General features: G+C 46.9%; 1 protein-coding gene across 1 annotated transcript; it reads left to right on the top strand.

Annotated features, from left to right (window-relative positions):
• Positions 1 to 6,608: 6,608 nt before the first annotated feature.
• LOC109482356 lies at positions 6,609 to 7,268 on the top strand. The gene has a single exon (XM_019785047.1). It carries the CDS (start codon positions 6,609 to 6,611, stop codon positions 7,158 to 7,160), a length of 552 nt encoding a protein of 183 aa, XP_019640606.1. The 3' UTR covers positions 7,161 to 7,268.
• Positions 7,269 to 12,225: the final 4,957 nt, after the last annotated feature.

The raw sequence follows: 12,225 nt of genomic DNA, 5'->3' as shown, positions 1-12,225 counted from the left end.
CTCTATTAAGTGAAGGCTGAAGTGCTCTGATATATATATATATAGCCTTCTTAATGCCTCTTAAAAAGTAGTCCTGTTCAGTGTCCAGTACTCTAACTTTGTCCAGAGAGACTGTGTGGCCCGGTGATTCGATGTGGATGTGTTGAGAAACTTCAGATGACAGCGAGCTGGGGCGTTTGTGTTCAAGAAATCTGGTCCTCAGAAGCATTAAGGAGGCCATATATATCAGAGCACTGCATCCTTGACTTGTAACAAAGTGTCTCAATTTTGTAGCTGTAAACTTTAAACACAAGTGCAGCGGTAGAGAAATGTTGTTTGGATTTTAGTGCAGACCGCTGTTAGGTGAACGCTCAAAGTTTCAAAACCAAACCAATTAACTTTAAAAAAAGCGGGTTGCTATGTAGTGTATATTGAATACAGGACATCGCAAATCTACTATAGTAAGCCTTCATTGTGTTCGTAACACACCATAAGCTCGAGAAATACCTTCTTGCGCCACTATAAGATTGGAAAGTTCCACATGATTGAAGTTCTACTTAGCGGAGTAGTTTGTGGTTTAAGGTAGTTATTGTTCCACCGGATATTGTTGGTTCTACAAAGCCTTGCTCCTGACGTGTGGAGTGGTTGAACAGGTACATGTACTAGGGTGGCTTAGGTCATGGTGGTGGCGTGACTGAATGATTAACTCAGCTAGCTATCTAGTGATGATCTTACTGTATCTAGTGATGATCCTACCTACAAAATGAGCTTTAGAACACCTCAATTATTGATTGATATCTCTGGTACTTGAAGTTGACAAGTCATCACATATACACAGCCAGCATCACATATCACTGCATCAAAGTAAGAAACAAGACATTAAATCAAAGCCTTTTCTTGTCTCCTCTCTTCATAGTTATTTGCCATCCACCTTCCGGTATGGCAACAGACATCTTTGCCCATTTTCGGCATGGTGACCACTGTCAGAAGGCAACAAAATTTCTTTTTTTCCCCAAAATCTGGCGAAAATTAATGCGCGCGCTGATGTCATCCATATAAATGACTTTCTGTGGCCTTAGGTAAAAACACCCCTATTCCCGGCCCTTGGCATGGTTACCAAGCGAAGGATTCTGGGGACGAATTGTCCTGTCGGACGTTTCTTCAGTGACCCGGAAATTTTCTTCACCTTCAAAACTGACTCTTTAAATATCCCGGCAGAAACCGGGGAGGCCAGTTGCAGTGCGCGCGAAGACGCACGATGGCCACAGCAGCGTGCTTACTCCTCTTGGCGGCGATAGTCGCACCGAGCGCCGCCGCCCCGGCCGACAAGGCATCGGCACTCCTGGACGACGAAAAGCGAATCGACGAGCCACTAAGCATGCTCATGTTGGAAGCAGCGAAGAAGAAGAAGAAGGACGAAGAAGAAGCTCTGACCAAGAAAAGCGTCGACTCGCAGAAAGACTGGCCTGTGGACGGACCCTTCATCAAGAAAGTTGTGATGAAGGTAAGTCTTGTGAAATCTTATGAAAATTTTATGAACTTTTTCTATACCGATAAAGTTTAGTTATCGTTTCCTGTACTCTTTTTGTGGAAAATAGCTTGAAATATCTAGTTCAAGAGAAGTTTTGATTTATTTTTATATTCCGAAACATGTAATCAGAAGACGTGGTGACGGCACACTCAACTTATATTAATGCCGCCACCAACGCAGGGGCAGTACAATACTCATTTACACCTGAGTGAAATGAGGAAAGTCGTGTGAAGTGCCTTTCCCAAGCAAGGGCACAAGATCGGTGGCATGTCAGGACTCGAACCCGGGCCTCTGTTTTTTTATTCATCAAAACATAAAAACATAACAAGGACAGTGTGGCGCTGCACTCAAGTTAACAACTTATACTAACAGCGCCACACAACAAAAAGGTACAATTAACATTTAAAGTTGACATATCTGTGCGCCGTAGTCCCACCACCCCAAGACATTAAAATGCCTCTGGTTCCGAGTCGAGAACTCTACCGCTACCCCACACGACCCCACATTGATTGGGAGGAATAATTACTTCAAGTTTACGGTGGAAAATCCAAAGGGACGTCAACATATCCGCGTTTCAGACTTTTTGAGGACTTTTTAGAGAGAAATACTTTTCTAGTATCGTTGCTCTAAGCGATTGGACAAATTGTAGACTTTAATTTAAATAGGGGTAGAGGTACATGTTTCTGAAAACTTGTCAAATATCGTGCCGATTTTCACAATTGAAAACGTCGCACCCTTTGAACGCAAATACGATTCTAAAATCTATCTAGAAATCTAATCTAGATTTGATGAATGAATGGTGTATTTATTTATCTTGATTTGTACGGAATGTTTCTGATTTGAAGGCTTAAAGGTCTGCCAGACGTAAACACACAAATACTACATACAGCCACAAAACGTTGTCTTCTGTACATGCCTACCTGCCTATATGCACAGGCCAGGTACGAGTACTGGCCCCTTGCTCCGCTCCGTCAGGTACTTCCAGTCAGCTCTATCAAGAGCAATAGTCTCTGCTTCACTTAGGGTAATCCCTGTGTCACTCTGAATCTGGTCTTTCCACCTCTTGGGTGGTCTTCCCTGGGGTCTAGGGTCTTCTGGACATGGTCGTCTGCGAAAACACAATGTGAGGAAATCGCCTAAATCTTTACATATCACCACAAAAGACTGTCACCACCATAGATTACGCCCTTTACGTCTTACCACACAATGGATGGAATGCCGTACTTTGATTGGACCATGTTAACATTTGAACTCAACGGAAATCGCTGTGTAGTGACTACAGTGGGAAAAGGCACGCCTGATTGGCGGAGATAAACTTGCCTCTTGGTCTAAATAAAGTTGGTCTATTAGAAGTCACTATCCCAAAGAAATGTTTTAGAAGCTTCAGTCAATAGAAGCTTGGGGAGTAGATTTCTCGCCTAAATGCATCAAAGCGTTCTAAACATCTTCTGCTGTTGTGATTAGTGTTTTTTGACAAAAAAGCTCGATTTTATTGAGTCTAGATAACGATTTACGAGCATGCTATATTTATGTTACCCATATTGCATTTCTATTTCCGATTCGGGAGCTCCGCCATCTTTGAAATTTTAGAATTTTTTATTTTTTTTATTGCAGGTTCTAAAGGAGCTGAAGAATCCGACAAGTGTGGTAGCTCAAGACAGCAGGGGTTTTCAAGAAACACGAAGTAAGACACTAACATTTGTTTGTTTGTTTGTTTGTTTGCTTGTATGGGTGAAGTCTACCATCATTCCCTGCCCTGGTCCTTTGCATAGTCGACCCCAGGCACTACGCCCTGGGGGGCGCCAAAAGCCAAATCAAGTGGCCCGCGTACTTTTTAACGCAAGCTGCTAGGGACACCAACAGCTTTCTACCACGTAAACATCATGACTGTAGCAAGTTTAGAGCAGGAGATATAAAGCCCAGAAGGTCGGCTGCAGTACCAAAAAGCGCCGCTAGGGGGCGCCAAAAGTCAAATCAAGTGGCCCGCGTACTACCAAGTTTTGTGCTTGTATCACAATTTGAAAGATTATATCAGTTATCTGCCCCACTACATCTATAGTAGTGACACCTGTGCTGTAATGCGATGTGAACCAGTCAGAATTGTCCCGAGAAAGGTGACAGACGGTCACTGAAACGTCGGCTGAATCGGCTGACTTGGTTGTGTAAAAAGAGTCTCTTTACTCATATATACTTCTTGTTCTGTCAGCGATCAACTGTGGCGGTTACGTTACCCCTTCAGAAACAGAGGCACCGCCCCCTCCACCGACAAATGCACCACCCCCTCCGGAGACGGAAGCTCCACCCCCTCCACCAACAGAAGCACCACCCCCTCCAGAGACAGAAACCCCGTCCCCTTCAGTGACCGAGCCCCCTCCATTGGTGGAGTGCCCGCCGTACCAGTACGCCTGTGGGTCCGGTGAATGTACACACCAGCGGTATGAGTGCAACGGTACCCCCGACTGTCAGGACGGCAGCGACGAAGCACGCTGCTTTGGTGAGTATTATCAGTTGCTTCCAAACTTTGAATTCAGATGTGCAGTCATCGCCGATCAATGACAAAATTAAGGACTAGTGATCACCAAGTTTTAACTTTAAGCATAACGTTTATTAACGTTTTATACCTCTAGCTCTAATGGATTTTCCCTCCTAACAGAGTGCGACCACAACATACACAAGCCTTACTACGTCATGCCGTACTACTGGGTGTGTGACGGGCTGAATGACTGTGTGAGCGGGGCAGATGAGGCCGGATGTGAAGGGCCGCCAACCCCGCGTTCTGTGCTAGGTACGTAATTACACTGCGCTCTCATTGGTCAGCCGTAATAATCTAATTAACCAACCCCATATAAGGCATGCGCGCCTTATCACACTTCACCCATTTCGTCCGAGCCGTCCGCAAGCGAGGAGCTAGTGAAGCCAGCACGCCACCCCGCCACCACGCACGCTTGCCACGTGGAAGCGCTCCTCGATTTTTCTCTCTCACCAACGGCTCCGGAAAAAGGTTTGGGTGTAGTGAGGGTAACGTTAACGTTACATTTTGAATTTTCCGGTTTTTTTAGTGCTCCCCAGGGTGTGTTAGTTTGGGGAGAGTAGGCGCACGTGGGGCGGCCTGTTTTCCTTCTTTGTGGGAGTTTGTGTTTCTTCCCTGACTTTCCCCGTTTTGCAGGGTGGGTTTCAGCGTTCCTTTGTTCGCTGAATCGTTTTTTCAGGGAGGGTAACTCGAGTTAAGTTCTCCCAAAGCGCTCCACGACTTAGCCGATCTGCTTCGCGTGGCGGAGGCTTGCTCGGGTTGGGAAACTTGCGTTTTAGGAGCATGTACTGACATGTACGCTGTTGTTGTTTCATAGTATGGCTTCCCAGCAACAGCCGGTATTACCTGGTTCCAGTGGAGCGGGCTCAGGACGCGGAGCCGTCAGAGACCCGAGAGCCAGACCTCAGCGAGCCCAACCCGGGCAACAGCAGAACAGGGTGGAACAAGTCCAGGCCGACGGGCAAGCCCAGCAGCCAGAGCAACAGGAAGCAGAAGTCCAGGCAGACGTCCCGGCAGCTCAAGGCGGGGTCGGTCCCGAACCCCAGCCCGAGCAACAACAGGCAGCGCTAGTGGTTGGGCAGGCGGATGAGGCCCAGGCCCCGGCCCCGGCCCCGGCCCCGGTAAGACGCACGTTTTGTTCTTACCGGCATTTTTTTGACTTTGTGTTAGTCATAGATATGCCTTGTTACTTTTCTGCTTTGCATCGTGTGTTTGGAATTTCGTTGCTTTTCGCTGGTTGTAAGTTTTTGTCAAGGATTTGTTACGTCGACGTCCTTGCCATTTTCTTTCGGTAGCGTGCTTTAGTGTCTTTGTTGTAAACGTGCGAACTAGTTTTATCCGGGACCGCCCGTTTGTTGTTGTTTATTGTATTCTGATAATTAGCGCACCTGTGAGTACACCGCACCGGTGGGTAGCGAGTCTCCTTTTGTTATGTAAATTCCGGCTATGCGCAATAGGTGCGAGGGCTGGAGAAGAGGCGTGATCGTGTTAGCCATACTGCAATGAGGTAGTAGCGCCTTGGTGACAATGTGGTCGCCAGGGTGAAGGCTTACAGTGTGCAGTTTTTCAATGTCTTACCGTAATATGACGGTACATCGAGGTGACAAAACGGTCGCCCGGTTAGTAGTGTGGCACACAGATCGCCCGGATTTTTCGATAATCCGCACCGCTTTTCGGCGGTTTAACGTTGCGACACTGGTCGCCGTGGGAATGTTTACAACATTCAATTTGCCGTACTGCAATTCGGCGGTACAACGTGGCGATAATGTGGTCGCCTTTTTTGTGTATTTAGTGTACACAACTTAAAACATGTAATTTGTTCTGCAATTCGGCGGTACAACGTGGCGATAATGTGGTCGCCTTTGTGTGTATTTAGCGTACACAACTTAAAACATGTAATTTGTTCTGCAATTCGGCGGTACAACGTGGCGATAATGTGGTCGCCTTTGTGTGTATTTAGCTTACACAATTTAAAACATGTAAGTTGTTCTGCAATTCGGCGGTACAACGTGGCGATAATGTGGTCGCCTTTGTGTATTTAGCGTACACAACCTAAAGCATTCAAGTTGTACTGCAATTCGGCGGTACAGCGACGCGATAACGTGATCGCCACGTGAATATTTCACACACAGCATAAGATTTGTTTCTTCAGTAGGTCGTATTGCAAATTGGCAGTACAACGAGGAAATAATGTGATCGTCTTGCGTATAGCATGCACAGCCGGTGAACATCCTGCAATTTCGGCGGTGTGTTCGCCGGGTGAGTGTTTTAACTCACAGTACGGGCAAGCAGTTCGCTGTTAAATAACGTGACAGTACCATGAAGCGGCGTGGCCGGTGGATGAATTAGTTTAAAATCCAGCGCAGGCAAGCGTGCGGAGTAATGAGTAAGCACTCGAACCGCTGATGTAAGCCTGCAAAGTGGTAGGCTTGGCGTCTAGGCGTCAACTGTAGTTTCGTGTCGCGTTGATCCTTTTTCTGATAGTTCGCCGGGCGCACTATGGGCAGGACTCTTTGGTTTAAGAGTGGATGGTACGATACGAGTCCCTCGTGCATTGTGAGCATAGAAATGAATTTGTTTCTTTGCCTTGTATTGTCCCTACAGGACGTGGCGGCCTTGATAAGAGAAATGCAAGAGCTGAAGAAGCAGGTAGGGGCGCTGAAGAGCGGGAGGGCGGCGGACGACATAAAGGAGGAGCTGGTCCAGTACGCCGGCAGGCCGGAGGCGGCATTTGATGCGCATCGTGCCCTGGCGTTAGTGGAGGCTCTCGTCTCACAAGCTAGAAAGGAGGGGCATGCCAAAGCAAAAGAATACTCGATTATTCTGGACCAAATCTCACCGTTGGTATCAGAACCATTCTTTAGGCATCTCGTAGTAAACCAGTTTGGATGTGGCATAGTAAAACAGGTAGCGCGAGATATCGCGCAATTTGTAAAGTGCCAGGGTAACCTCTCGAAGGGGTCTACAGCCTCTAAGGGGAAACAACCTAGGGCTGGCCCCTATAGCGCTAAAGGTAAAGGTGCCAAGAGCCCGCGAACCGCACGACCAGGAGATAGGTGTTTCAATTGTGACAAGTTGGGTCATTTCGCAAGAGACTGTAAGTCAGAGAAAAAGAGTTAATCGGAAGCCGTGTGACGATTGTATATGTCGTACACTTGTGTTTTTGTACATTTTGTGCGGAGTTGTAACGACACAGTTTCCCTGATAACTTGCAAGTGAATATGTTGTACAATTTGTGCGGATTTTGTAAAGACACAGCTTTCCTGATAATCCGCAAGTGAATATGGTACAATTTGTGCGGATTTGTAACGACACAGCTTTCCTGATAATCCGCAAGTGAATGTGTTGTACAACTGGTGCGGATGTGTAACACAGTTTTCCTGATAATCTGCAAGTGAATATGTTGTACAATGTGTGCGGATTTGTAAAGACACAGCTTTCCTGATAATCTGCAAGTGAATGTGTTGTACAACTGGTGCGGATGTGTAACACAGTTTTCCTGATAACTTGCAAGTGAATATGTTGTACAATGTGTGCGGAGTTGTAACGACACAGTTTTCCTGATAATCTGCAAGTGAATACGTTGTACAATTTGTGCGGATCTGTATCGACACAGCTTTCCTGATAACTTGCAAGTGAATACGTTGTGCAATTTGTGCGGATCTGTATCGACACAGCTTTCCTGATAACTTGCAAGTGAATACGTTGTACATTTGGTGCGGATTTGTAACGATACAGTTTTCCTGATAACTTGCAAGTGAATATGTTGTACAACTTGTGTAGATTTGTAACGACACAGTTTTCCTGATAACTTGCAAGTGAATATGTTTGTACACTTCTGTGGATTGTAATGACACAGTGTTCTCGATAACTTGCAAGTGAATATGTTTGTACACTTCTGTGGATTGTAATGACACAGTGTTCTCGATAACTTGCAAGTAAGACATGTACAACGTTGTGGATTTGTAGTGGCACAGACCGTTCTTGGCGACTGGCAAGGGAATTATGCTGTAAAAGGACACACTGCTTTCGATAACTTGCAAGTAAATAGGTGTGCAACGTTGTGGATTTTGTAACGACAGATTTTTTGTTTTGTTTCATGGCTTGCAAGTAAATTTGCGGTACAACTTATGTGAATTGTGTAACGACGCGAACATGTTGACGGACTGGACTGGTTGTACGGGGTACATGTGGAGCAAAGAGTAGGATAAGACAATAAAAGTCTGAGCAGTTTACCTGTGTGTCAGTGGTTTGTTTACCTGCATTTAGGATCTTCAGGGACTAGTACGCTACTCTGAAAGTTTCTCCAGAAAGAATGTTTTGGGCCAGCGTTTTTAATGGTAACCTTCTTCAGTCTACTTATCATTAAAAAGAATATTCTGTATTTCAGGGAGCTGCCTGGCCCACACCACATGTCCACGATTTCGAACTAAAATTCAAGTTCGATCCTTTCGCGGCCTACAAAAAGCATCTGATTCGCGATATAACTTGGATAACTAGGAAAAGAGATGGCAAATTGATCGTGCCACCTTCAGTAGAGGCAGTCGCCGCTAGGCGTATAAAGGCCTCGGCAGACTCGCTGATGTTCAGGGATCCCGATTCCTTCCGGGCGGGGGAGATTCACAAACACCCGGAGGAATGGAATAGCATCTTGGGGCAGGGACAGCTTCCTGATATGATTAGAGATTGGATCGAAAATGGAGTGTCCATCTTCCATTTTATGCAACCTTTTAAGGGGAGGTTTAAAGGAGTTGATTATGACTGTGCCTTCCCTCCCCCAAGGTGTTTCTCGAATCTCGCGCCGTTTGCGGAGTTTGTTTCCCGGGCTATCGAAGACCGCATAGTAACGGGAGCGGTGGAGATATGGGGTAGGGTAGGGAAAGTACCCCCACCTTATCTGGTTTTACCGCTCACGGTAGAACCCTCCAAACCCAGGTTGTGCCATGACTTAAGGTATCTCAACTTGTGGATGAAAGACTGCCCATTCTCATTGGATTCGGTGGTAAACTTAACGCGGTATGTCGAACAAGGCCACTACCAAACGAAGTGTGACGATAAGAGTGGTTACGATCATGTTCTGATCTCTGAAGCAAGTAAACCGTTAGTGGGATTCCAATGGGGTGGTTTCTACTATGTATCAACCACAATTCCCTTCGGCTGGTCCATTTCCGGTTTTATATATCAGACCTTAGGTAACGTAGCCATGCACAGAATAAGGGAGTTGGGAGTACCCTCATCATTATACATTGATGATAGGCACGCAGGTCAGTTGCAAACCGCAGCAAAGGAACTAGTTAGGAAGAGACAGGAGGCAGATTACGAGGCGGCTCAGGCAGCCTGTTTCATTATGTGTAGTGTCATAGTGGCGTTGGGATATTTCATTGGCATCTCAAAGTCCCAGCTGGACCCACTTCAGTGCTTAGAGTTTCTGGGTATGGAGTCAGACTCCATCCTAACAGCCTTCAGGTTACCAGAAAGAAAGAAGGTCTCCTTTGCCGAACATAGAGAGGGAATCTTAAGCGAGGACAGGGTGCCCGTCTCTCGCTTACAGAAGATAACAGGGAAACTGGTGTCCTTTGGCTTAGCTGTGCCCGCAACGCGTCTCTACTGCAGAGAGATGTTCCACGCTATAAGTGTAGCGAATAAGTGGAAAACAGACGTACGAATCACAGGTAGCGTGAGGAAGGAGTTAGAACACTGGAGGTTCTTAGACCAGTGGCAAGGACACATCCCGTGGAGGTCAGAGAAGCATGAGTCGATTCGGCTGTTTTCGGACGCATCGGGATTCAGATGGGGAGGTTCAATTGTAACTGAACAAGGTACAACAGAGTTTGGGGACTATTGGACAGGCCAAGAGCAGGCGAACATTATAGCCGTTAAGGAAACGGAAGCTCTCAGGCGTGTCTTAATAACTGCTGAGAACAAGGTGCGTGACAAGAGAGTGGACGCTCTCGTAGATAATACAAATCTGATTTCGGCTTGGAACAACCAAGGAGGGAAAAGTCTGCAGCTATCAAGAGCCATACGCGATTTGTGGGAGGAGGTCGTAAGACTGAATGTTGATTTGAATTTAACTTTCACCCCGTCGAAGGAGAACGAGGCGGACGCCCCTTCGCGTCACATTAAGCCCTCGGACGCTATGCTGCACAAGAAGGTGTTCTTCCGTATCGAGACAGATTTAGGAGGAGGAGAGCACGGTTTCGATACAGACCTCATGGCTTTGCCCTCCAACGTACAGTCTTCAAGATTAGGACAAAAGTTACGGTTCTTCAGTCCCTATCCAACACCGCACTGCGATGGGGTCAATGTGTTCTCACAGGACCTCTCTAAACGTAACGCATACGTATTCCCACCGTTCGGGCTTATCGGTCCTCTGATAAAGTTTGTGATACAGCAGAAGGCACGCGTGGTGATGGTAGTTCCTAAGACGTTCCCGTTGGAATACTGGTGGCCGATAGTAGAACGGCAAGCCACGAGAAAGGTACAAGTAGCATGTGCGGGCCAACCAGTCCTACACTTTCCGACAAAGAGAGGCGGCTGGCAGCTGAAGCCAACCATTTGGGATCTATGGGCGATCCTCTTCTCGGAAAGTGAGACGGACTAAGCGGGCGAATAAAGTACAAAACCAGGTGTTTTCATAGTAGAGTCAACTATAGGCGGATAGCCCGAGAGTTGTAAATGATTCTCACTCTAGGCATACTCTTGGTTCTATTTTCAGATGTCAGGAAAATCTACACCGGAGCTCCAACCACAAGTGTTCCCGGTGCAACAAGAGGGTACAGGCAGTGCTTATGAATTACGTGTAGCTCGCGACAAGCGAGTAGGGGAAGGAGGTAAGACCCTTAGTGGTACGGAGTTTGGCGGAGCGCCAAGACTCTGGGTACCGGCAGTGAAATGCACGGCTTGCGGTTACCCGAATGATTTTGATTTCAATTTCTGTCAAAAATGTGGTACTCCGAAGGTTGAAGAGCCGTCTACGGCAACGATTAGAGGCGTTCGGGTGGACCACGCAGCTATTGACAGCAGACTTCAGGAGATTTTGGGAAAGCAGTGTACCTCGACCTATGGTAAGCAGAAAACAGCCATGAGTGAATTGTTAAGGGATTTCTTAAAAACCCTGGTGCCCATGAAGACCTTAAGCTCAGCATCCCCGACAGACCTTGTGAAATTCCTAATCTGGAAGGACCAGAAAGGTAAAACGAAAGTACATGAATCAGGTTGTAAAGGAGGGAACACCGCCTGTAACTGCCCACATAGGTTAGCTTTCAAGACAGTGGACACATATATTGGGCAGCTTAGGGCTATTTTCAATGAGATCGGTAGAGGGGGCGAGTGGGACGAAAGATTGGGGGTCGGGAACCCAGCGGCAGGTAAGGTCGTGAAGCAATACTTGGCATCGGTAACAGCAGAACAGCTGGGGCAAGGATCAACCCCACACCAAGCTAAACCGGTTTTCCTGGACAAGATAGTTCAGATCTGTACGTTCATCTCAGAGAAGATAGCTTCGGAGAAGTCAGCATCAAGGCTTTTCACATTGGCTAGAGACCAAGCAATTTTCAAAGCTGCTTTTTTCTCCGGAGACCGGATAGCAGATCTGATGAGAACCAGGACAGCCGAGGTTTCCAGGTTACCATCTGGGGCACTGGTCCTGAACCATGTCTGGGGAAAAACGTTGAGAGATGGTAGGTCTAATCTCTTCGTGCTAGAGAGAACAGGGGACATTTCTACGTGCCCAGTCGAGGCAATAGACTGGTATGTAGAAATCGCTAGATTTTTGTCTATAGACCTCGGGGGAGGTTATTTATTCAGAGCTACTTCAAGGGAAGGTCTGGTAATGCAAGAACAGCCCTCTACAGCAACGGTAAGTAATTCTTTCCGCAGGTACTTGCAGAGGTTGGGAATCGATCAGGGAGAGACTCTCCATGGTTGCAGAGCAGGTTGCGCCATCGCTTTACACATGGCGGGCGCATCTGAACAGGAGGTAATGGACCACGTTGGATGGTTCACAAAGCAAACGGCGGCACACTACATGAAGATGGGAACGGTCATGAGACCAGGCGGGCCAGCTTCAAGGCTGGCGTCTAGAGAAGTTAGACAGGCAGCAAAGTTGTATGAGAGAAACAATGAGCTGATTGGCCTAAAGAAAGCGTTCTGATAGAATAAACGCCAAGGCGTCGATTAAAAG

Source organism: Branchiostoma belcheri, unplaced genomic scaffold (assembly GCF_001625305.1).
Source record: "Branchiostoma belcheri isolate BF01 breed outbred unplaced genomic scaffold, Haploidv18h27 scaffold11, whole genome shotgun sequence".
NCBI lineage: Eukaryota > Metazoa > Chordata > Leptocardii > Amphioxiformes > Branchiostomatidae > Branchiostoma > Branchiostoma belcheri.
The sequence above is the reverse complement of the archived record's forward strand: the minus strand, read 5'-3'. Positions and strand labels throughout refer to the sequence as shown.